The sequence below is a fragment of the Phyllostomus hastatus genome, unplaced genomic scaffold (genome assembly GCF_019186645.2).
Source record: "Phyllostomus hastatus isolate PE091 unplaced genomic scaffold, TTU_PhHast_1.1 phas_scaffold_317, whole genome shotgun sequence".
NCBI classification, from domain to species: Eukaryota; Metazoa; Chordata; class Mammalia; order Chiroptera; family Phyllostomidae; genus Phyllostomus; species Phyllostomus hastatus.
This window is the reverse complement of record NW_025334023.1, coordinates 13,241,614-13,268,537: the sequence shown is the minus strand read 5'-3', so window position 1 is coordinate 13,268,537 and position 26,924 is coordinate 13,241,614. Positions and strand designations below refer to the sequence as shown.

Sequence of the window (26,924 nt, the reverse complement as noted above, 5' to 3'; positions counted from 1 at the left end):
TTCTTGAGGAACTGCCAAACTTAAACAGTTTGAACAGTTCAACTGTTTTACATGCCCACTAGCAATGTATGTGAGTTTGATTTCTACACATTATTGTCAATACTTGTTATTATCTGTTTTCTTTTTTTATTATAGCCATCCTAGTGGGTATAAAGTGGTATATCATTATGATTTTTTTTTGTTTGCATTTCCCAGATGACTAATGTTAAGTGTCTTTTTATATACCCTTACTGGCCATTTGTATATTTTCTTTGGAAAAATTTCTGTTTGAGTGTTTTGCTTGTATTTTAATTGGGTTATTTGTGTATTTATTGTTGAGTTACACCAGTACCTTATTATATATTGATTTGCAAATATTTTCTCCATTACTGTGGCTTATCTTTTTTACTTTCTTGATAGTATCTTTTGATTGGTTCACAGTTCAGCACTCAGTCCACTGAGCCACACCAGTCAGGGCTTCTTGATGGTATCTTTTGAAAAACAAAGTTTTTTAATTTTAATGGAGTCCAGTTTATCTATTTTCTTGTATTGTACTTTCTGGCATCATGTCTAAAGAAACATGGTTATTCCATGGTCACATAGATTTACTTCTCCTTTATTTTTTCTTAAGTGTTTGTAGTTTTAGCTCTTACATTTAGGTTTTGATCCATTTTGAATTAATTTTTGTATATGTTGTGAGGTATGGCTTCCAGTTCATTCTTTTATATGTGGATAATCCAGTTGTCCTAGCACCATTTGTTGAAAAGACTGTTTTTTCCCAATTGAAGGGTCTTAGCACCTTTGTTGAAAATAAATTGGTCATAAATGTGAAGATTTATTTTTGGACTTGGGATTCTGTTTTGTTGATCTATGTCTGTCCTCATGCCAGGTCCACATTCTCTTTATTACTATTGCTTTTAATAAGTTTTGAAATTGAGAAGTGTGAGTTTTCCAGCTCTGTTCTTAGTTTTTCAGTAAGAATGAAAGAATAGTTGTTTTAGCTATTCTGGGTCCCTTTCATTTATTTACATATGAATTTTAGGGTGAGCTTATCAATTTCTACAGAAAAGGCAACTGGGATTTTGATAGGGATCACATTGAATCTGTAGAGCAGTTTGAGGAGTATTGTGATCTTATCACATTATTTGTAATCCATGAACATGACATGTTTTTCTGATTTTTCTTTATTTTCTTTCACTGCTGTTTTGTATATAAGGTTCTTTTTAATCTTGGATGCAGAAGATGAATTTATTTTTGCTGTGCCCTAAATAATAGTTTTCTTGGCCCATGAACTAATCACATGAGTGATATAATCAGTGCTTCTATACCTCATAGTGCTTATTAGGATATTCTTAGGATATATGACGAGACCTCAGGAGAAAGCTACTGAAGATGTCCTTAGCCAGTATTGATGACCCTTGTAGCTATGAAGGCCTGCCCTGAGGGGAATCTGGCTTCTGCAGAAATATTCTGGTGAATGCTGTTTTAAGTTTCCCTTCTGCTCAGAGATCTCAAAGTCCTAAGCAATTAATATGGTTCTTTAAATTGTTCTCTTGATACGTTAAATTACCAGGCCGAAATTTAAAATTCAGTATAAATATAGATGTAGCCTCTTAGTTATTCAGGAATTAATTCTAAAGTTGAACTTATATGTTCACTACTCTAAATTAGTTAAGAAGTAATTAGCTTGGAATTTAACCAAAAATTAAAATCCACAGATTTTGTTTTATATATTAAGGTACTTTCTAAAAAAGTATAGCCCTGGCTCGTGTGGCTCTGGATTGAGTGCCTACCTGCAAACCAAAAGGTCACTGGTTCAGTTCCCAGTCAGGGCACATGCCTGGGTTGTGCGCAGGCATGCCAGGTCCCCAGTAGGGGGTGCACAAGAGGCAACCACACATTGATGTTTCTCATTCCTGTTTTCCTCCTTCCCTTCCCCTCTCTCTAAAAATAATAAATAAAATCTTAAAAAAAAATAGGGCACCTGCTTTGAAAAAAAAAGTATAGTAGAGGAGCTCATCATAGTAGAGAAGTCTGATTCTTAATCCCAATATCGTGTTAAACCATTTTATATTAATACTTCACTGTTAAGTATGTTTAGTAAAAATGATCTTCAGGATATGCTGTAGATTTCAAAATAATAGACTTTAAAAATAGTAACTTTTTTCCCTCTAATCTGAAGGGTGAGTCTTGAGATTGAGGAGAGTTGCTACAGTTTTGTATTTAATAGAGGAAACTTTTATTATTGATATGTGTACAGCTCTTGGTCATGCACAATATAATTAGTATTGATTTGAGGGAAAATACGCTTATTTAGTGCTAAGGAAAAGAAAAGTGAATCAGCAGGAGCCATACTGAGTGGAAGTTAACCAAGAAGCACAAAATTGACATATAAACACAGATAGGTATACCTCCACACACACACATTAAATGTATAAATAAGAAAGAAAAAAATACAGGACATAGGGTATAAATTGAGGGCATGACAGCAGTTAAAATTCATTATATCATGGCAAAAATCCTCAATAGACAGTTTCAACTGTAGAAAGGACTTACATATAGCAAATGCTAAAGTATTATTTATTAGGGTAATAATTTTATATTGAATTTATTGGGTTGACATTCATTAATAAAATCATAAAGATTTCAGATGTACAGTTCTATAATTTATCATTTGTATATTGTATTGTGTGTTTACTACTCAAAGAGAAATCGCCCTCTGTTATCATTTATATTCCCTTTACCCTCTTCTACTTCTCCCCAACCCCTTTTCTCTCTGGTAGGGTAGTTAGTTTTTATGTCTACAAAAGTAATAAACTTTTAAAAAATGTAGGCAACATGAAACAATCTAACTGGTTAGGAAATGTTAACATTTCAGTGTATCTAATCTGCTTTCTGTAAATAGAAATAAATGTCTATGAAAGCATTAGAAACTTACATATATTATAATTTATTATTTAATGTTATATAGGGAATTATAATATTTAGACATTATTTGAAGACTACTTTTTCTCCTCTGCTGTATAATTTAGATGCTTTCAATATCTGTGCACTTAATCTATCTCTTTTTCTTTTTCTTTTGAGTCACTCTAGAATTATGTTCTAGAGGTACATGTGGTTTATTCTTATTTTTTATCTTATAAAACCAATACATTGGCTATCCTTTTGCATATGGTTGCATTCTTAAGTGAAGTTTTCTGAAGAGTAACTTCTTAGCATTGATAGGTGAAAGGTTATAAATACATTTAACATTTAAGTGGAAAACACCGAATTGCTTTTTATAAAAGTTTTTTCAGATTATTGATTTAGAGAAAGGTAAAAATGTCTTTCACTGCATTTCTTTCATTCTCATGAAAGTGTATTTTGCTAGATGTTTATTTTGTATCAGTTGATTGAATAATTCAATAAATGGTGATGATTCAGTCTCTTTTTTAAAGTGCCGCCTGAGCTTTGTTAATTGTCCTTCAGTATTTGCCCAGTTCACTGTTGGTTTTAATTATTTTCTGTTGTGTTGGATAGTGTTAAGCGTGCATAGGCTGTTTAGTTGGATGAATCTGGGTTTGACTTTTAGCTTTACTCAAGTTAGATGAGGGACTTCAGGAAGGTATTTCAGGCAGCTTGCTGACTTTTAAAAAATAACTATATTTTGAAGTAATTTCACTGTAAGAAATGCTGCAAGAATAATATAGATAATTCCTATACATTTTACTTAGATTCACCAGTTTTGTTTTGTTTTTTTAATCCTTACCCGAGGATACATTCATTGATAGAAAGACAGACATTGATCAGTTATGCACCCTAACTGGGGATTGAACCTTCAACATTATGGTATGTGGGATGATGCTCCAACCAGCCAAGCCACCTGTCAGGGCCAGATTCTCCAGTTTTTAACACTTTGTTACGTTTGCTTAATATTCTCTGTATGTGTATATACTTTTTTTTCCTGAACCATTTGAGAAGGGATTACATACCTCAGGCCTTCTTATAATTTATATCCCTAATACTTTAGTGCGTGTTTCATAATAACTAGGCTCTTTTGTTACATATCTATCAACTTGCTAACTTTTCTTCACATTGTGGCATACAAACTGATACTGTTTGTATAGGACACAATGGGTTGAGGCTAAATGATTAGGGATGAAGATCTATAACCCATTTGTAGAATGTATAGTAGTATGCTGCACCAGAGTTGGGAAACCTTGAATAGCATTTATCTATTAGGATTGTTGTGAGAATCAAATGAAATATTGATTTAATGCTCATTGGTAGATGGGAAACACTCTAACAAATAAGCTTTTTGTGTATTGGAAGTAAATTATGGGTTACAGATACTTTTTCCCTGTTATATTAAACATTAAAAGTTTAAGATCTGTTGTAATCAAAATTGTTACTTTTGTTTTTGTAGCTTTTTTCCTTTTTTAAAAAATATATTTTATTGATAATGCTATTACAGTTGTTCCAACTTTGCACTTTTTAAAAAAATCAAATTATTTTATTGTTGTTCAATTACATTGTCTGTATTTTCTCCCCAACCCTCCAAACCCATCTCCCTCCCTTGCGTCCACCCTCCTGGGGGAGGGTTGGTTTTGTCCATGTGCCCTTTATAGTAGTTCTTGAAAACCCTTTTCCTCACAATCCCCTGCCCCCTCCCCTCTGGCTATTGTTAGATTGTTCTTTATCAATGTCTGTGGTTATATTTTGTTTGCTTTTTTCTTTGTTGATTATGTTCCAGCTAAAGGTGAGATCATATGGTATTTGTCCCTCACTGCCTGGCGTATTTCACTTAGCACAATGCTTTCCAGCTCCATCCATGCCGTTGCAAATGGAAAGAGCTCCTTCTTTCTTTCTGCTGCAGAGAATTCCATTGTGTAAATGTACCATAGTTTTTTATCCATTCATTTACTGATGGTCACCTAGGTTGCTTCCAGCACTTGGCTATTGTAATTTGTGCTATTATGAACATTGGGGTGCATAGGTTCTTTTGGATTGGTGTTTCAGGGCTCTTAGGGTATAATCCCAGCAGTGGAGTTGCTGGGTCAAAAGGCAGTTCCATTTTTAGTTTTCTTAGGAAATTCCATCCTGTTTTTCCACAGTGGCTGCACCAGTCTGCATTCCCACCAACAGTGCACTAGGGTTCCCTTTTCTCTGCATCCTCTCCAACACTTGTTTGTTGATTTGTTTATGATGGCCATTCTGACCAGTGTGAGGTGGCATCTCATTGTGGTTTTAATTTGTGTCTCTCTGATAACTAGTGATGCTGAGTATCTTTTCATATGTCTCTGGGCCCTCTGTATGTCTTCCTGGGAGAAGTGTCTGTTCAGGTCTTTTGCCCATTTTTTTTATTGGGTTGTTTGTCTTCCTGGAGTGGACTCATGTGAGTTCTTTATATATTTTGGAGCTCAAACCCTTGTCTGAGGTATCACTGGCAAATGTTTTTCCATATAGTTGGTTCTCTTTTCATTTCAATGCTGTTTTCTTTAGCTGTGCGGAAGCTTTTTAATTTGATGAGGTCCCATTTGTTTGTTCTTTCCTTTATGTCCCTTGCTCTAGGGGACATATAGGTTAAAATACTGCTGTGTGGAAAAATCTAAGATTTTCCTGCCTATGTTTTCCTTTAGGACTTTTATGGTGTTATGACTTACATTTAAGTCTTTTGTCCACCTTTAAATTATTTTTGTGTATGGTGTAAGTTGGTGATCGAGTTTCATTTTTTTAACATGTAGCTGTCCAGGTCTCCCAACACCATTTGTTGAAGAGGCTATTTTTACTCCATTTTATGCTTCTGCCCCTTCTGTCAAATATTAATTGACCATAGAGACTTAGGTTTACTTCTGGGCTCTCTATTCTGTTCCATTGGCCTATGTGTCTGTTTTTATGCCAGTACCAGGCTGTTTTGATTACAGTGGCCTTGTAATACAGTTTAATATCAGGTATTGTGATCCCTCTTACTTTATTCTTCTTTCTCAGAATTGCAGCAGCTATTTGGGGTCACTCATGGTTTCATATAAATTTCTGAAATATTTGTTCTATCTCTTGAAATATGTCATGGGTACTTTAATAGGGACTGCATTGAATCTATAAATCGCTTTGGGTAGTATAGCCATTTTGATGATTTAATTCTTCCAATACATGAGCATGGTACATACTTCCATTTGTTTGTGTCTTCCTTAATTTCTTTCTTCAGTGTTGTATAGTTTTCTGAGTACAGGTCTTTTACCTCCTTAATTAGGTTTATTCCTAGGTAATTTATTCTTTTTATTGTTATATCAAATGGGATTTTTTTCCTGATTTCTGTTTCTGATGTTTCATTGGTGGTGTACAAAAATGCCTTTGATTTCTAAGTATTGACTTTGTGTCCGGCTGTTTTGCCAAATTCATCTATTAGGTTGAGTAGTTTTTTGGTGGCCTCTATAGGGTTTTCTGTGTATATTATCATGTCATCTGCAAATAGTGACAGTTTTGTTTCCTCCTTTCCAATTTGGATGCCTTTTATTTCTTTTTCTTATCTGATTGCTGTGGCTAGAACTTCCAGCACTATGTTGAATAGGAGTGGTGAAAGTGGGCATCCTTGTCTTCTTCCTGATCTTAGTGGGAAAGCTCTAAGTTTTTGCCCATTTTGAGTATGATGTTGGCAGTGGGTCTCTCATCTGTAGCCTTTATTATGTTGAGGAATGCTCCCTCTTTTCCCAATTTGCTGAGTGTTTTTATCATAAATGGGTGCTGTACCTTATCAAATGCTTTTTCTGCATCTATTGATATGATCATGTGCTTTTTGTCTTCTGTTTATGTGATGTATTATGTTTATTGATTTGTGAATATTGTACCATCCTTGCATCCCTGGGATGAATCCCACTTGGTCATGGTGTGTGATCTTTTTAATGTATTGTTGGATGCGGTTTGCCAATATTTTGTTGAGGATTTTAGCGTCTATGTTCATCAGCGATATTGGCCTGAAGTTTTCTTTGTTGTATCTTTATCTGGTTTTGGGATTAGGATAATGTTGGCTGTATAAAAAGAGTTTGGGAGTCTTCCATCTTTTTGAGTTTTTTGAAATAATCTGTGGGGGATGGGGGTTAGCTCTCCCTTAAATGCTTTGTAAAATTCTCCTGTGAAACTGTCTGGTCCAGGGCTTTTGTGCGTTGGAAGCTTTTTAATTACTGTTTCAATTTCATCAGGAGTTATTGGTCTGTTCAGGCTTTCTGTTGCTTTTTTATTGAGTTGAGAAAAATCTGTAGATTATATTTTTCTAGAAATTTATCCATTTCACCTAAGTTTTCAAATTTCTTGGCATATATTTCCTCGTAGTAATTTCTTACAATCCTTTGTATTTCTGTGGTATCAGTTGTAATCTCTCCTCTTTCATTTCTGATTGTGTTTATTTGGGTTCTCTCTCTCTCTCTCTCTCTTTGATGAGCTTGCTTAAAGTCTTTTCAATTTTGTTTATCTTTTCAAAGAACCAGCTCCTGGATTCATTGATCCTTAGAATTGTGCTTTTATTGTCTATGTCATTTAATTCTACTGATTTTGGTTATTTTTCTTCCTTCTACTTGCTCTGGGTTGTCTTTGTTGTTGTTCCTCGAGTTCTTGTAGGTGCAAGGTTAGGTTGTGTATTTGAAATGTTTCTATCTTTTTTAGATAGAACTTCCCTCTCAGGACTGCCTTCACTGTGCCCCATAAGTTTTGGATCATTGTGAGTTTGTTTTCATTTGTTTCCAGAAACTTTTTGATTTCTTCCCTAATCTCATTGTAGACCCATTCATTGTTTAATAGCATACTATTCAGTCTCCATGATTTTGGGTGTTTGGGGTTTTTTTCCTTGAGGTTGGTTTCTAGTTTTAGTCCCTCGTGGTTGGAGAAAATATTGGTATGATTTTAATTTTTTTGAATTTGTTGAGGCTTGTTTTTTGTCCAGTCGTGTGGACTGTCTTTGAAAATGTTTCATGTGCATTTGAAAAGAATGTGTATTTTTGCTTCTTTGGGATGAAGGGCTCCAAATATATCAGTTAAGTCATTTCATCTAGGGCATTGTTCAGTGCCACAATATCTTTGTTGATATTTTGTTTGGAAGATCTGTCCATTCCAACTTTTCACTCTTTGCCCCTCTCTGCCTGGTACTCTTATCCCCTCCAGCATCCTCCAGCACCACCCTTAGTTCATTATGTCCATGGGTCATGCATGTAAGTTTTTTGGCTACTCCATTTCCTATACTGTTCTTAACATCCCCCTCTATTTTGTACTGACAAATCTGTACTTCTTAACCCCTGTATATTTTCTCCTATTCCCTGCCTTCCTCTTCCCAGCTGATAACCCTCCGAATGATCTCCATATCTGAGATTCTGTTCCTGTTCTGCTTGTTTGCTTAGTTTGTGTTTTAGATTCAATTGTTGAATGTTGTGAATTTATTGCTATTTTAATATTCATAGTTTTGATATTCTTCTTTTTCTTAAATAAGTCTCTTTAACATTTCATATAATAATGGCTTGTGATGATGAACTCCTTTAATTTTACCTGTCTGGGAAGCACTTTATCTGTCCTTCAGTTCTAAATGATAGCTTTGCTAGGTAGAGTACTTGAGGTTGTAGGTCCCTGCTTTTTATTACTGGGAATACTTTTTGCCAGTCCCATCTAGCCTGCAAAGTTTCTTTTGAGAAATCAGCTGACAGTCTATGGGAACTTTTTTGTAGGTAACTATCTGCTTCTCTCTTGCTGCTTTTAAGATCCCCTCTTTATCTTTAACTTTTGGCATTTTAATTATGATCGGTCTTGGTGTGGTCTTCTTTGGGTCCAACTTGTTTGGGACTCTGTGCTTGTATGTCTGTTTCCTTTGCCAGATTAGGGAAGTTTTCTTTCATTATTTTTTCAAATAAGTTTTCAAGTTCTTGCTCTTCTTCTTCTGGAATCCTTGTGATTCAACTGTTGGTACATTCAATGTTGTCCAAGAGGCTCCTTAGTCTAACCTCATTTTTTGAATTTTTTTTTGTGCTGTTCTGATTGAATGCCTTTTTCTTCCTTATGTTCCAGGTCGTTGATTTGATTCTCAGCTTCATCCCCTCCACTGTTGGTTCCCTGTAGATTTTTCTTTATTTCACTTAATGTAACCTTCATTTCTGCTTGGGTCTTTTTATGCTGTTGAAGTACCCAATGATTTCTTTGAGCATCCCAATAACCAGTGTTTTGAACTTGGCATCTGATAGATTGGTTATCTCCATTTTGTTTAGTTCTTTTTCTGCAGTTTCGTTCTGTTCTTTCATTTGGGCCATATTTCTTTATCTCCTCATTTTGGCAGCATTGCTATGTCTTTCTATGTATAGGTAGAGCTTCTATGACTCCCTGTCTTAGTAGCATGTCCTATTGTAGAAAAGTGTACCTGTAAGTTGTTTAGTGTGGAGCCTTGGGTAATTGTCAGGATTGTGGAACCCATGTGACTGCTTTCTGGCTGTATAGTTGGTGAGGCTTGGAGAGGGGACAGTGCTGCTGGCTCACCTCTGGAGTTGTACCCAGTAGGAAGTTTTCTCCTGGCACTTGCCCTGTTGTCAGTCACTTCACTTTCTCCCCCTATGCTACTGGTGCCCTTCCATCTGTTGCCTTGGTGCTGAATCCCAGGGCTGGTGGGTCTGTGTTAGTCGTTTGTCTGTTGCTGCCCTTTAAGAAGAGTCTCCTGAGAAGCCTCCAGTTTCTTCTGCCGTCCCAACCCCCACTGGTTTTTCAGTCTGAAGTTATGAGGACTTATATTCCTAGCACTGGAACCCTGGGATGGGTGGTGTGGTCTGGGGCTAGGGTCCCTCACTCCTGACGTATCCCTCCCAATTTTTATCTACCACTTGGTTGATGTGGGACTACCCATTCTGTGTCTTTATGCCTCTACATTTCTCCACACCTTTCCTTATGTCTCTGCCCCTCCTACCTGTCTGGATAAATGTGGCTTCTTGAAATCCTTGTTTGTCAGACTTACATACAGTTCAATTTTCTGACAGATTTGGGTGGTACTTGTTTTTTAGTTGTTGTAAGTTTTGCTCTAATTGTCTGAGGAAGCAAAGTATATTTACCTACACCTTCATCTTGACCAGAAGTCTGGCTTTTGTCCTTTAAGCAAACTCTTCTACAGAGTGCACTTTTCTACACTAAAATGATCCATTATTTATGTTTTTATTGGATGTATTTACAGACTTAATAATTTATATTTCAGATTTTGATTCATAATGGAATATATCTTGGTATTAGAAAAGTGAGGTGGAGACCCACTCTAGTTTTTAATAGAAATATAGTATACTCAGAAATCAAAATTAATTATTACCCAGTAATAGTTAAATGACTTTTTACTTATATATTCAGTTGTCCCTTGTACAACATGAATTTGAACATGCAGGTGCACTTTTACAGAGGTTTTTAACAATAAATGTTCCCTTGACCCTTTATATTCCTGCTTTCAAATCCATGGATGTATCTGGTCCACTGTACATATTGTTCAATGACATTTTATAGAAGGGACGTTAGCATCTGTGGGTTTTGGTATCCACAGAGGGTCGTAGAACCAATCACCTGCTGATAGCAAGGGACAAATTAAGTTTTTGGGTGTGTTATATGCAGATTTCAACTGTGTGTTTTTTGGTGTCCCTAACTCCCCTGTATTGTTCAAGGGTCAGCTGTACTACTTTTATAAAGCCCCTTTTTAGTATTCTGGCAAATTCCTAGTTATTTTTCATGAATACACTGATATGATTTCTTTGAGCAAGACTTATTTCTGTTAGGTTTTATGACACTCTTACATACAGTCTTACCATATTCATATCTTCAGGACTTTCCAGTGTCTAAACATCGTGAATGTTTGTTTTTGAAAAAGATGACTAGATGAGTTTGTAAACAGAACGTTAAATGCTTTGATGAAAATGGATCCAATGAATTGCCTGTAGATTTGTCTTATTAGTTGGTTAAACATTGGTCTCTTCATTTTCTTTTAACATTCTGTATTTTGGTGGTAGTAACTTACATTGAATTATCTTGAATTCTAAATTGGTACAGTTCAAAGTAATAAGACAGTGTTATATAATAAGCAAAAAAAGACTAATCCAAGTATTTTATGTGAATAAGGACATGGATAGTTAGACTTTAACCAGTTGCTGTTATATTTGGGAAGCAAAACCTGGATTTAATTGTAATCTAAGAAGTCATAAAAACCTGTGTTTTTCTTGGAGCATGAATTGTCATGCATTTGATTTGAATCATGTTCTAGTATTTGGGTTTGTGAATTAGAGTTTTTTGAAGTCTGATATAAGCATGTGATAACTGTTAAGATTTTTCTTAATTATGAAATTTAAACTTCTCTAGGAAGAAATGATGTGGAGGCTAGTGAGAGAGGAAGGAGTGAGAAGTATCCCCACAGTTTCTGGAATAAGTCACTGGCGATATGTCACTGTTTATTGGGAAGATTTTTTGGCAGTAGGGTAAGGTAGGGTGTAGTGCTAAAAAGTAAGGATTTAATTTTGAGGTACCTGTAATTTGTACAAGTTGAGATATCAAGTAAGCAATTTAATATACTAACTTGTAATTTGGAGAGTTCTAGTCTAGGAATATAAATTGTTGATGGCAATATGCTAATTCTGTCTTGGGAATAACAGATCACCAGGGCCCCAAGTATACAGTGAAAGGAGAGGGCCCAGAAACACTTTGAGATACTCAACATCTATTTTAGAGGATGGAGAGAGGAGAGGAGCCAACAAGAGAAACTGAAAAAGTGATATTGATGTAGGAAGAAAGCAAGAGGGGGCGGGTATAGGGGATGCTAAGACTACTAGAGTATTGAGGAAAACTTGTGAATAACACTGGTAAGTCTATTCAGATAATGTTAGATAAGTACTCATTGGAGAAGCAATATGGAATTTCTAAATGACCTAAAGAAGTTTAACTTGTGTAGTGGGAGTGGGTCTCATAATAATAGAATGAATTGAATAATGAACAAAAAATGAGGAAGTGGCAACTCTTTTGAGAATATGCTTGGCTCTACTAGGGAATATGAGATCGGTGGTGGTATGTATGTATTTGTGTGTTTAAAGAATGGTGAGTCTAATGATTCGGCTTGCATGTTTATGGGAATAACCTAGTATAAAAGGAAAGATTAATAAGTTGCATTGTTCAAAATGGTAGCTACTTGCCACAGGTGGCTATTTAAATTTAAATTGATTCAAGTCAGATAGAATTTAAAAATCATTTCCCTGATTGCATCAGCCAGCCTCATTTCAGATGCTTAGTTAGCCACATGTGGCTAGTGGCTACCATAGTGAATAGTGCAGTTATAGAACATTTTCCTTTTTCTTTTTGGATTTTTTTCATTACCATTTATCTCCACTATACCTTATTCTACCTCCACCCACCTCCCTCCCCTCTGCTAGAACATTTTTGTCATTGCTAATAGTTCTCTTGGACAGTGCTGTGTTAGAGAAAAAGAAGACAACCAAAGGATTATGACAGAGTGGGACCCAGATGACCTGTGTGAGTGGTATTTACGTTTGCTAGAAAGAAGTAGACATACTCCACTATACTAGGAACAGAACAGATAGTTGTAGTTTTGGTGGCAAGATGACCAGACAGTCTTTTGTTATTTTTTATTTCTGAATGAAATATTTTGGGAGTTAAGTGCTAAGAGTTTGTGTGTTGGGTGTGTGTGGGGAGGCAGGGAAAGGAGTGGTAGGAGATTTGAAAGTATACTAGGAGAGGAATTCATTAGAGAAGGCTAAGAGAATTGCTGGCAATGCTGAGTCCTCATTTGAAGTTGATGAATATTAATTTATTACAGTTTTTTTTTACCAGTTTGTTCAGTTTTCTGGGTTTTTTTTACCAGTACTCAGCTGCATGTTACAGTCATGGAGGAGGCTTGCTCACCCAGGATTGTGAATTTGTCAGGTGAACTGCAAAGGAAGAAGAGAGTACAAAGGAGTTAAGGGGTGTTTTCAAGGGCGTGATTATAATAATAATAATCTTTGGAATTCTAAACTAGATGAAGGAAGTAAAAATGAGAAGGGATCAGTGTGGGTAGTGGGGGTTTGGTGCATTGAAATTTATGATGAAGTGGAATAGTTTTTTGCCATGGAGATAATTGACAAAGGCTGCTGGAAGGTTAGGAAGTTATTGTCAGAGGTTAAGGTGTCTGCATTTTGTCTTTTTTCACGGTGGTGGTATGGAGTATTTGATGTGACTTTGGGGACAGTAAAGTCAGGATTTCGACTGTGGGAATGGGACATGAGGGACTTTGAAATCAAGATGTTGGATTGGTTATCCATGTAGATGTTGACGTAACCAAAAAAAAAAAAAAACTGAGGAAGAGTTCAAGTTTTTTGTAATGTAGGAAAAGTGACCCATAGGTAGAAAGTGACCTCAGCAGGATAGAACTAAAAGGGAACTAAATGATAACTCATAAAATGAATGTGTGAGATGTGTATGAGAATAACGAAAGGATTGCAAGGAGGGAATAGTGTCCTTACCCCAAACCCCAGCAGCCAGTACTAGTCAATGTAGTTTAATATTTGAGAGGTTAACTTGTCTCATTGGGGAGAGTTGTTGGACTAAAGCTGGTCAGTAGCTGCCCACCCAAGGCAGTCCAGTGTTATTAAATTTTGTTGTGTGTCACAAAGCAGTATTGTTGCTTTTAATAACTTAATTTTTTTCCTGGCTTCTGGGATTGTGATGGAAGGGTGAAACTCAGGGTGGAGCAGCTGGTTATAAGTATGGTCTATTTGTAAATTAGGGAAAGCCTGCACACTTTTTGTGAAAGTATCTTGTTACTTTGCCAAAGGGTTCTGAAAAACACCATTTTGAAGTCGCATGTGGCATTCTCATTTTTATAATGACCCTGCCACTGATTAGTTCTCTGAATGTAGACAGTCAGTCATATAACCTTATAACCTAAACTTTTATCACCAATAGAATGGGGTTTTTGTGAGGATTTGAAAAACATACATCAAGTCCTTAATGTGGAGCCTGGTACATAAATAAGCACTTAGGTTTATTTGTGTACTTTAGCCCCAGTACGTTTTACCTAGTGTTTTTGGTACTAGTTTTGTAAAATTCTAGTTTATTTGGCACTGCTACTATTTCTCTATCTTTAGAAATACCTAAAGAAATATTTAAAGGATCCTTTTCTGGAATTAACAATATTTTATTTAAAACATTTCTTTTAGTATTCACTTATTTAATGGTCAGATTGGAATGTCTTTGTAAAATTGTCTTATTTTATAGTAATTTTAACTATAATTTTCTGTATAACAATCCATTGGTATTTGAGTAATCAATAAAATGCCTCAAATAAAGCAATGCTCACCAAGTCTTTGAATTTTACTGCTGGCTCCATCAAGTCTTAAAGTCCTAACATTTTAGTAATTTGAGACAAATTATTATATTTGTAATTTAAAAAAAATAATAGTAAAACTGCCCTTTACATACATGAATGGTGTACAGATCAGCCGATTTCCTTATGTGAAAAGTGCACTATAAACCTGGCTATATAATATAAGCTTTGATTTTTATTTCTCTTGTTTTAGATCAGTTTTTTTAAGTTTTAAATTTCACACCTTGATGGACATAAATATTTCCTGTTCTTGTTTATTCTATATGATTTATGTGTGTGGTTTCAGGTTCAGTAATGAATTAAAAATATGTGATGTTTCATGGCAACTTGTTTCTGTTTAGAGAAGCAGATGAGAGTTTGAAATGTAGATTTAGTAATAAACTTAATTGTTTCTTTTCTTAAAAAACAGGGCTGATGGAGTTATGAGGACAATGAACACAGAAAAACTCCTAAAAACTGTACCAATTATTCAAAATCAAATGGATGCCCTTCTTGATTTTAATGTAAGTTGTTTGCACAACAAGTCTTTTATAATTTAAGGTTTTAAAAAGTTATCCTTATAGTTAGTTGTTCAGGTTTTTATTTTTAAATTTTCATTGACTTTAACTTTTCATACTCTAAGTATTTTCTCTAAATGTGGACCAAAATCAGATTACTTTCTATCTTTATAGTTGTTCTATAGAGTTACTCAGATTTGTTGGGTGGTGCTTCTCTAGAATTATAGGGTATGTAGTCATCCCTCTGCACCCACAGGATTTGCTCTAGGACTGTCTGTGGATACCAAAATTCACGCATGCTCAATTCCCTTATATTTGCATAACCTACAGACCACTTCCAACTATATGGTCTGCCCAGAAAAGTATCCAGCCATGTAATATGAAAAATGCAGACATTTACTGAAGAAGATGCAAAATACAAGGAACATTGTACATAGCAGGAAGTCCCAGGGTGCCAAATCTGGGCATGGGGGCGCTGAGCCACTTCAGTGATTTGATGTTTTACCGAAAACCTGCATGAGATGTGAGGTTCAGTTCCGTATCAGAACACATACCTAGGTTGCATGTTTGGTCTTACCTCTGGACACCTACAGTTCCTTTGTCTGGGTGCGAATGGGAGGCAGCCAATTGATGTTTCTCTCTCTTCTTTCTTCTCTCTCTAAAAGCAATGAAAAAAATGTCCTTGGGTGAGGATTAAAAAAAAGTTTGGCAATTTTATTTAGGAATAGCCCATTTAATATTTTACTTATCTGCTTTGTAGGAGTCAAAGCCTGATAATTACAAAGAAATAAAAAGGAAGTTCAATACACTTGTGACACAGTTTTGTAACTATTGCCCAAGGGCATTGTGTTCCTTGGAATTTTTGTTTTAATGACTATCACTTGAACCAAGTTGCCAGCTTTGTCCTTTGTTTTTAATATGCTAGATATTATTATTTCCAAGTCTTTGGCGGGGGCATCTATTTTGATAGTTTATTTTAGAGCTTGTAAGTACAACTTAGTGAATGGAGCTGTGACAATTTCATGCTGAAATTGATTTTTCCTTTAACTCATCAATAACAAAAAGTATTCTGACAGGTGAAAATTATATGAAATTTAAATTCAGTGTTTGCAATAATATTAGAGCACAACCAGGCGCATTGATTTACATATTGTCTGTGGCTGTTATTGTGATATAATAAAGTAAATGACAAACAATCATTGAATAGTTGAATAGTTGTGACAGAGACCTTATAGCCCGCAAAGTCTAAAATATAACCAGGTCTTTTACAAAAAATGTTTGCTGACCCCTGGTCTAGAAGACATAGAAGACTGATGTAACTACTAAGGGATATTTTGTTTTTTATAGAGAAGAGGGTACACCCAGGAAATTTGTTTTCACTTTATATAATTACTTACTCTCTTCAATGTCTGTATTGTATTCTTTTCAGTGTCTATAGTGTACTTAATTGTATGTAGTGATTTACCTGATAAACCTATTGATCAGAGTTTTTCTTTTTTCTTTTTTTTTAATTTTTTATTCATTCACTTTTAGAGAGGGAAGGAAGGGACGGGGGGAGAGAGAGAGAGAGAGAGAGAGAGAGAGAGAAACATCAATATGCGGTTGCTGGAGGTTATGGCCTGCAACCCAAACATGTACCCTGGCTGGGAATCGAACCTGCGACACTTTGGGTCACAGCCTGCACTGAATCCACTGAGCTACGCCAGCCAGGGCAGTTTTTCTGTTTCTTTTTGTTTGTTTGTTTTTTTGTTGGTTTTTTTTTTTTATCCAGAAGATAAATGGGAAAAGAACAGAGAAGGGAGGGACACTAAATTATGTGTGTGTTAGATAATAGATAATATGTGCATCTATACCTTTATGAACCTTTTTCTGTAGATTAATGCCTAAAATGAGAAGTGGTGGCTCAAAGGACACAAACATTATAATTTTTAAAATACTGCCTGTTTACACTCCAAAAGTGTTGAGCCAGTCAGTTCTCAACAGATGCCCATTTTTAATTTTTTTTCATTTTTATTGGTACTGAATAATACTTGGTTTTGATTATTTTGATGCCTACTGCTCTGGTTCTCAAGAAAGTATAATTCATTAATTTGATTATTATATCTTAATTTGCATGATAAGTAAAGTTGAACTTCTTTTCACATATTAATCATATGTATTTTTCACTTTGTGACTTGTTTGTCATTTGCTTTATTACTAAGATTCTGTCTTTATAATAGAAATTAGCCATGTTAGATATTCTGCAAATATTTGCCAATTTGTTACTTAATATTTAACTTTGTGCTTATGCTTTGGTATACCTTACAAGTTAATTTTCATGTACTAAATATTCTCATAATCTAAAAAAGAACTTAAAGTTAATTTGGCTTATTCTTTTGATTCATTTCTTGAGTAATAAAATTATTCCTAGTATTCTGGATAAGATAAATATGTCCTTTTTTTTGTTACAGTATAGTTCAGTAATAATAAATACTGATTCATATGTAAGTTACTGCACCAGGCTCTTGACCCTCAGTGTATCATTTAATTCTCCCAGTAACCAAATGAGGGAGAAATACTATTATTGTAAACATTTTTGAAGGTCAGTTCATTTGTAATATTGGAAAAGGTATATATATTTTTAAACGTATCTTCTATCAAACTTAGTAAAGTGTCTTGGTGATTGCAGTAGCCATTTAATAAATACTTCTGGTGTAAAAATATTCAGTAAATCCATCATGACTCAGAGTAAACGTCGACCTAGAAATGGGCTTTTTTGCAATTAGAAGTATTTCATGTTGAAATGAACTTTTTAAAAAGACTTGAGATATAGTCTAGGAATTTCAAAAGTTAAAGAGTAATTTTTGTTTTTAACTACTAATTTTAAAGCTAAATTGAATATTGTTGGATGTTTGTTTGCTTGTGGCTTCTACGTAAATCTGAACTCTTAAGATTTTTGCACTGTTTGGCTGTAACTCTGATTGCAAGACATAAATGTCTTTTTCTTTAATATACCTAAATATATGAGTTAACTATATTTTTAATTTGAAGGAAGTCATCGTGTTTAAAACATAAGAGTAGCTAATTTTTTTTCTAATTTTTCCCCAGGTTAATAGTAACGAACTTACAAATGGGGTAATAAATGCTGCCTTCATGCTCTTGTTCAAAGATGCCATTAGACTGTTTGCAGCATACAATGAAGGAATTATTAACCTGTTGGGTAAATATTGTTGTAGCTTAATGGCGTTTTATTTCTTATCTTGTGTCATGTGGGTAAATAAAATGGTCTGAGTTGTTACTTAAACTTGCCTAAAATTTTACTGTAACAATTAATTTGGAGCAAAACATTTTATACCTGTTACGTATGCTAAGTGATTAAATACTTTTACAACTGGGACATTTAGCTAAATGAACTTTATATTTTTATACATCTGTGTTTTCTTCTGTTTTAATAATTTTTAGAAAAATTAAAATCCCTTTAAAATTAAGTTGGAAGTTTTCTGGAAAAACCTTACTTTTTCATAATTTACTCCATAATGAACTTTAGCTGTAAAAATGATAACTTTAATTTAATTAAACATTGATAATTATTTTAAACTCATTAAACATTTATTTTGAAGGTTGAGGTGTTGAGGGGCATTTTAGGACTGTATGGTGCTTTATTGTGTATTCGGTGTGCAGTTGATCCTTGAAAGACAGGCCTAGTTAAAGGTGTACTTTTTTTTTCAACAAATACAGTACATTTTTAAAATGATTTTCCTAACATTTTCTTTTTTTTCTAGCTTACTTTATTGCAACAGTGCAGTATATAACACATATAATCTACAAAATATGTGTTAATTGACTGTTATCCCTAAGGCCCACAGTCAAAAGTAGGCTATTTAGTAGTTAAGTTCTTGGGAAGTCAAAATTTATACACATTTTTTCAACTGCGTGGGAATTGATAACCCTTGTGTTGTATATGGAATGCAGTTAATTTTGCCTAGGACTACTCTTTTGTGTTTTTTTGTTTTTTCCAGTAGGATTGGGATAGAGTATATGAGTAATGGTCTTCAAATAGTGCCAAGGCACAAATTCTAGATATCAAATGTGTTTACTCCAGTGTGCTTGTTCTCCCCCCACTCTTTTTAATTTTTTAAAGAATTTATTTACATTTGCTTTTCATAGGCTTGGGTAACAGGAATTTAGTCAGGGATGCTTTAATCCATGAGAAACAAAATTGGGCTTTTTTTTTTTCCCACAAGTGAAAAATGGAGAGTTTTTCTTCAAAGTTTTGGAAGGCATGCATAGTCTTCCATTCCACGATTACTACAAGTTAAGCTCCTTACAGCTGTTCATATATTAAGTGTGAATGAGCTTTTCCAGTGACACTTGGATATGAAATAGCCATATTTGTTAATATATCATCAGTAAGAATATTTGGAAATAAAAGTTGGTACTCTTTTAAACGGAGTGAAGGGTGATATGTATTAACATGTAAAACATGTTTAGGGAATTGCTAGGGAAGAAATATTGTAGAACAAACTGGTGATGTTAGTAATGTCAAGTAGTTTTTCTGTTTTTAATATGGTAGTGTCTATATTTTCATTTGCTTTAAATATATGAGCTAATTTAATGCTATTTTTTCTGTAGGGTGAGTGTGTTCTTGACACCTGTATGATCTCTTTGGAGCTCTTAGTACTTTTTTCTTTTTGAGTGTTATATTTGATGTAAAAGTATTTTTACATCTACTTTTGGCAGAAAAATATTTTGACATGAAAAAGAACCAGTGCAAAGAGGGTCTTGACATCTATAAGAAGTTCCTGACCAGGATGACAAGAATCTCAGAATTTCTCAAAGTTGCAGAGGTAAACTGTCTTTATTTTTTAACTTGTTTTTTTTTGTCTGTAAGTGTGAGTTTTGAAGAAATCAATCATTATTCAAGCAAAAGAAACATTTTAAATGTGTGTATATATTCAGTTATGTCAGTAGGTTATATTCTTTTGTTATGTTGTATGTATGATAACAGTATTGCATAAAATATATCCTGTATATTTAATTCAGTATTGGCCATTGAAAAGTACTCTATTTTAAAATTACTGATCTATAAATTAGATAGGTGATACAGTGGTGGCAGCAATTTTTATGTTTGGAATTATTCATGCATTTTATATTGTGCATAATTCAGGGCTGTTCTCATCTAATGTTAGTGCAAAAACCTTTTCTCCACTTACATCTGGAGCCATGTTGTTCAAAATGTTTTGTTCCCCTGCAGCAGTGAATTTAGTATATTTATTGTTTATCAGTGGTTATAAAATCCATGGATGTAGGTTATAGGATAATCTAATTTTGCAAATCTGATTAAGAAATAATTTTCTGAAATTGTCACAATGCAATTGTGGTAATGCTTGCAGGCATTATCTTGCTTGTATAGAGGCAGCTCTTAAAGTGTTTTTGTTTTTCTCTACCCTCTACCTGTCATCACCAGAGATTTCTTGCTAGGATAATTCTGGGAGATGACTAGATTATAATTGATCAGTCATGTCAATGAAGTTAATCAGGAACTAGCAAGTTGGTGAGTTTAGCTTTATTACCGTAGTGATATTTTATTCTACAGCAGATGAATACAAGATGATGAGACCTTTGAAGAAAATAGCTTTGTGTTGTTAATCAGCTATTTTATACAGTCTACTGCAATTTATTTTGAATTTAAAATCTCTTTCAAGGGGAAGTTAATGTTTTTTTCCCCACTTCTTTAGGGTCAGTCACATATTAAAAGCAGAAGATAGAAGTTTAGGCTATGATTTAGTAAATTCTTTAAATTATTTTTAATTTGTTGACTTTTCCCTTTAGTCTCTAGTGTCTTTTGCATTTGTTAGTTATAGTTATTGACTTAAGTCCTTACTTACCTCCAGATCTGCTGGTGTTAGTTTGAAATGGAATAGACCACCTATATTCCATGTGATCTGAGAAATGAGAATACTCTCCTGCCCTAAAATAGTTTTTCATGAGGCTGTCTTTAGGGTTGTAATTTTATTATGAGATCTTTCTCACATGTAACCTTTTCAAATGTCTTTGAAGGGAACAAATGTATCAGTTATTAATTAGCTATTAAGGTCTCAGTTTGAATTATTTTATCAAATTTTCTACTGATGTGTTTCTGGGACTGGTCTTGGAGAGGTTGGGCAAAGGAAGAGAGAATAATTAGAACACAGGTGGCAAACACATGGCCCATGGGCTGAATCAGACCCTCCACCTTGTTTTATCCACCCTGACAGCAGCACTGAGCTTCTTGCCCCTAGTTAAGGAGTAGTTACACTTTTACAGTCCTAAAATTACATTCAGCCCTTTGAAGGCAACAGGGAGGCTGATGTGACCTCGGGTGAAAATGAGTTTGACACTGCTGAATTAGAAAATGAAACATAGCCACAAGGGAGGGATACAGTTTTTCAGTTTGGGTACTAGTATGAGTACTAGTTTGGGTACTAGTAAATAGGAAAGGTTTTTATCTCTCTCCTTTTTGCTGGAAATTACCTCGTGCCTGAACATCATAAAGTGTATTTGAGATTGTAGAAAGTTATATCCTGGTTAGATATCACTTGGCATCTCTATAAAACCTGGCCTACTTGAGTGAACATAGGTTTTAAAAATTATTATCTATGGTGATTGCTTAGGAAAGCATATTTTACGGAGAAAGGCAGTCATTGTCATCAGGGTGGTTCTTTAATTTCTTTTTTATGCCCAAGGGAACTTGTTCGTGGTCAGCCTTTCTCATTCTTGCCATGGTGTTCTTCAGATTGTGACAAGGTATAGGGGCTTAGAACTTCTGGAGATGGTAACTTAATAGTCTTCATGAATTTCCAACTCTAGTTCCCCACCTGTTGCAACTTTTATAGCTATCAGATAACATCTAAGCCCTTGGAAATACTGAGTGATATATTTGGAGATTAAATATTCTTGATTTTAAAGAACCCTATCTAAAATTGTTTACAGTATTAGTCAAATTGTCATTTTCTAGGTTTTACTTAATAAAACATCTTTATTATAATTGTGTCTATTAAATACAATGCTTCTTCTTACAGCAAGTTGGAATTGACAGAGGCGATATACCAGACCTTTCACAAGTAAGTGTATTGTTATAATATCAATTCACTGTCTGCTATGTATTGCTAGGTGTGAAGGGCACAAGATGAATAATATGTAGCCCATGCTGTCGAGATCAGTGTAATTTTTCTTGACAAATTTTAACATTTTGGTGTGTTGCTGATGATTGTTCATATAGAATGATCTACTCACCTCTTATATTGGTGGAGCTAGGCACTGCTATACCATTCCTTTAGTTTATTCCTTTTAATCTATCTTTCCTGTCACTATCATTGTCAAAAGGAAGAACTGAACTTAGAGAATGGTATTTTAAAAACAAAATATGCACTGTACTATTGATAGAGAATTTTTTCAATTTGTTTCCTCTGACAGGATATATAACAAACACCCAGTTTACATGAGTTTTAAAAGGATATTTTCTTTGCCTCACTTGAAGATAGAGAATTATTTTATACAGGATATTTTGTGTTTCCTGTTTTAAACCTTCAGCTTTGGCTATTTGACTCAGGTAGGAGTGTTATATAGAGATAAACCTCAAAAGATGAAGTTGGAAGAAGTTCCAGGCTTGTTCATCTATCTGTTTGAGTCCTGGTTGTGCCACTAGCTTGCCCTGTGATTTGGGGAAGTTACTCTCTGTGGTTCAATTTTACCATTTCTAAAATGGAGAATTTACAGTTCCTTCTTTAGAAGGTAGTTGGGGTGTTTAAATGAGTTAACACCTAAAACATAGCAGTAAGCACTCAGTGTTAGCTTTTGTGTTGTTTTTATCATCATCTTTTAAAAAACCTAGGAAAGAAACTTTGCTGCTGATGATTGTTCATATAGAATGATCTACTCACCTCTTATATTGGTCTTCATATAGAATGACCTACTCACCTCTTATATTTAAATCTGCATTTTTTCTGGCTTCATTTTAATCATTATCTAAGGCTTTTTTGTTTTTTATATTTTTAAAGTTCAATCTTTTTTTTTTCTTTACCATTTAGGCCCCTTATACTCCCCTGTTCCCAAGTGGCTTTTTTGTGTTGTTTTGTTTTTAATGAGTGTTAAGAATCAAAGTACCTGGCATAAACTGTACTTGTGACATTTGTATCACTTCTTTCCTTAATAGACTTTTACCTTATTTTAAGTTGTTCTAGGACATCTTTTAAATAAGGGTTTCTGTTGTATCTCTTTGTACTTGTTCTGATTCATCATCCCTTTGATCTGCAGACCAAGAGTACACAATGGGTCTAGTTATGGCTTATATGTAAATAAAACACTCTACAATTGAGTTAAATTGACCCCAATAAGATTAAGTACATTATTGTGGGCTAAATGTGAGAAGAGTCCTTGCTGGAAGCAAATGTAGTATAAACTGCAGTTTCTTGGTACTATTGACATGTTGGTGAAATAATTCTTTGCTGTGGGGCTGTTGTATGCATTGGAAGATGTATAGCAGCATCCCTGGCCTCTACTCATTAGGAGCCAATAGTGGGAAATAGCCAACATTTTCAGAATATTCAAATCAATAAAATTATTGGTGAAAATGAAAAATATGTCCTTTATTTTACAGAAAATACCTAAATGGACTTTTTGGCCAACCCAGTATTTAGGAGGGTTTTGAAAATAGTTTGTTATTACTTATCCTGACTTGTAGTTTAATATTTGTAAGCCTCATTTTAAACCTTTCAGAAAAATATGAACTGTAGTTTAAATGACCACCTAGCTGAAGTTTTAATTTCAGATTCTGTAGCATAGTAGTTAATATCCAGGCTTACAGATCAGATATACCTTAGACTCTATATTGGCTCCTGGATAAGTAACTTAATTTTTGCAGTCACAGCTCGTTTATTTGTAAATAGGATGTACTAGTAGTGTCTTTCTCATAGTGATTTTATACAAAGTAGCTAACACAGTGCCCCTTGTATTATAAAAACTTTTTAAATGTTAACTGCTCTCTCATCAATATTCTCATTATCCCTGACAGTAGTTCTTGGCACAGTGCTTTATCTGGTATTTGCATTTTGTTGGGGGTGGGTGAATTGCATGTTTGTTCTCAGTTCAAACATAGAAATCAATGTTACAATCTAATATTTTTTGTTTTAATTTATTTTTTATCATATTTGCTTTGTGCTAATATGTAGATATCTATTATCATACGTGTGTGTGTGTATGTGTGTGTGTGTGTGTGTGTGTGTGTGTGTGTGTATTCAAGGAAATTATTCAAATCGTATTGTTAGAGAAATTAGCTAGTATTGCTTCTTCCAACTATTTTTAGATCTCTGTATTCCAGGAACTCTGTATCTCCATAGTTGGGGTAATTAAATGCCACTGATGGATTTGCTTCACTTAAAATTAGTTACAGTTTCTTCTCAGATTATTGAGAAGGTGTCATTTTGAAAGTAATTAACTCTTTATATTAAGTTGAAATTTGACCTATAGCCTGAGAGTTTAAAAGCTAGTCTTTTTTAAATTTGAGGTAAATAACTATTTCAGTGAGGTTTGATAACTATAAACATTTGTGTAATCAACACACCATTCAAGATATAAATCAGTTCTATCACCCCAGTTCTTGCGTGCCCTTCCAGTCACTCCCTAGTTTTCTGCATGCAAACCACTATTTTGACTTCTAATAATTCTGGCAGATCTTGAATTTAATATAAATGGAATCATGCAAGTAATTTATTCTTGTTTTGGGCTTCTTTTGCTCATCATAGTGTTTTGAGATCTGTCCATGTTGTTGAATGTACTATTAATTCATTTGTTTTTATTGCCACATAGTAATTTATTACGTGAATTTACCACAATTTTGTTTTATCTATTTTCCGAATGATGGACTTTTGGATTGTTTGCTACTTAAAACATTCTTTTCTTAACTTTATCATTTACACTATTATAGACGCCCTAATTTTTCCCCCTTTGCCCACCTCCACCCAGCTTTCGCCCCCCTTCCCTCAAGCCATCACTACGCTGTTTTCTGTGTCTGTGGGTTATGCATATATCCCTACTTATAACATTCTTGAATATTTGTTTTCTTGTGAAGACACACTTTTATGTCTCTTGGGTGAATAATTAGGGATGGAATTAGGTAAATAAAGGACGTAAAAATCCAGATCCTTTTTTAAGGTGCATATACTCCCACTAGCATTGTATAAGAGTTGTAGTTGTTCCATATCTTCACTACCATTTAATATTGCTAGTCTGTTTGACATTAGCCATTTTCTAATTGGTAAGAAGTTGTATCTCATTGTGACTTTAAATTTTATTTCCTCGATGTTAGTGTATAGTTTCATTTATCAATAATTATTCATCTCTGACCATGTGGCTCAGTTGGTTAAATGTCACCCTGCAAAGTGAAAGGTTGCTGGTTCAATTCCCGGTCAGGGCACATGCCTAGGTTGTGGGTTCAGTCCTTGGTCAGGGAGTGGGGAGTGTATATGAGGCAACCTGTCAGTGTTCTCTCTCACATCAATGTTTCTTTCCCTCTCTTTCTCCCTTCCTTCCCCTCTCTCTCTAGAAAAATACATAAATAAACTTTAAAAAATAATTATTCAAAAGTTACTCAGAAGGTACTTATTAAGTACCAGGAACATGTTCAACAATGTGTCTCACTTTTAAGAGTATGGTTCTATTTAAAATTCAAGTAAGTGGAATGTTAAATACTTGCAGGATCCTCTTAAAGGTTTCATGTTTACATAGTCTTGGTTTTCATGTTTTTTATTATGTTTATTAATCTCTTACTAGGCCGTGCTTATGTAATAAAAACAATAGTGTCATTCTTAGGCAGATAAAACTCCAATGTTAATTAGTTCATGGGGAATATAACTATTTTGTTTTTCTCGTACGTCATATGATAGTTGATTTATTTTGACCAGTGGCCTGATTATCATGAAAGTTTTAATATTTGTGTAATTTCAGGCCCCCAGCAGTCTTCTTGATGCTTTAGAACAACATTTAGCTTCCTTGGAAGGAAAGAAGATCAAAGATTCTACAGCTGCAAGCAGGTAGACTATTCTTTGTAGGGCAAGAGCTGGAGTGATGTGTCTGAGAGAGTAGATGAATCCATCTCAAGTTCCAAGTTAGTTAATGTCCCTTTATCTTGATTTAATCACTTGGGTTTAGTAGCAGTATCAGCCTGGTAGAGTTGATTAAATGGGGTTAATACTTGTAAATTCTTGGAATGGTTACTGATCTTCAGTATATGTTAGCATCTGTTAAGGTGATAACAGTGTCTAGAATTGTGTTCATAGTGTGAACATTTCTCTTAGAGGTGATAATACATTGATTTGTATGATGTTTTATAATTATTAAGTTGTCTTTTTACAAATTTGATTAACCCTCACTATAGTCCTGTGAAGTATATAAGTAGTAACTCTGGGCCTCAGACTTAGGATGTCTGACATCAAATTTTACCATCTCCCTCTAATGCCAGTTCATGGGGTTGATTATTGACATACTATATTTTAATCAGTCTCTCAGGTTTTGACTTGATTTCCAAGATGAAGACCAGTTTACGTGGCAAATTGAAATATACACCACCTCAACTTTGTAACATGATTTTTGTGTTGGGTAGTGACTTAATTATCATGTTTTCTTACGAAGATTTCCCTTAAACAGTATAAAGCTAAAAGTTTGTATGAAATATAACAAGAACCTTCTTTTTAGACTTTATTAGACAAAACTTTTTTTTAGCAGCAAAATTTAAGAAATTTGTAAAGGAAAATATTGTTAATGATTTAATAGTTTTTAATTCCAAACATGCTGCTTGAAATTTCTAGTAGATTTTTAGAAGCCCAGAGATTTGAGAAAGTAATGAAAAATATAGCCAAGGAATTCAGGTAGACTGATTTACGTCATATATTTTTTACCATAGAATTTTTGTTTTTGTTTTTGTTTTTGTTTTTGTTTTTTGCATATCTGTCATAATAATATCACTTTTTCCTTGTCTTCTGAATTGTATCTGTATATTGCCTCATTTATAAAATTGATTTTACATAAAATTTAAAGAGTTTTGCCACTTGTGTGCTTAGAGTAGAAATTAATGAAGCTTGGCATATGATAAAAAG

The 26,924-nt window shown here is 34.2% G+C and overlaps 1 protein-coding gene and 1 non-coding gene across 13 annotated transcripts in view; one reads left to right on the top strand and one right to left on the bottom strand.

Annotated features, from left to right (window-relative positions):
• The window catches only part of PICALM (phosphatidylinositol binding clathrin assembly protein), a 122,107-nt gene that overhangs the window by 53,397 nt on the left and 41,786 nt on the right, over window positions 1-26,924 (top strand). For all 12 annotated transcript variants that reach the window (XM_045817886.1, XM_045817887.1, XM_045817883.1 and 9 more), the window contains exons 5-9: window positions 14,727-14,820; window positions 17,902-18,013; window positions 19,534-19,640; window positions 21,855-21,896; window positions 25,777-25,862. In XM_045817886.1, the coding sequence (XP_045673842.1) occupies window positions 14,727-14,820; window positions 17,902-18,013; window positions 19,534-19,640; window positions 21,855-21,896; window positions 25,777-25,862 (441 nt within the window). The remainder of the gene's footprint in view (window positions 1-14,726; window positions 14,821-17,901; window positions 18,014-19,533; window positions 19,641-21,854; window positions 21,897-25,776; window positions 25,863-26,924) is intronic.
• On the bottom strand, window positions 22,231-22,346 carry LOC123805686. Its single transcript, XR_006783345.1, has one exon. It is a non-coding gene; the product is annotated as a small nucleolar RNA SNORA27 (small nucleolar RNA).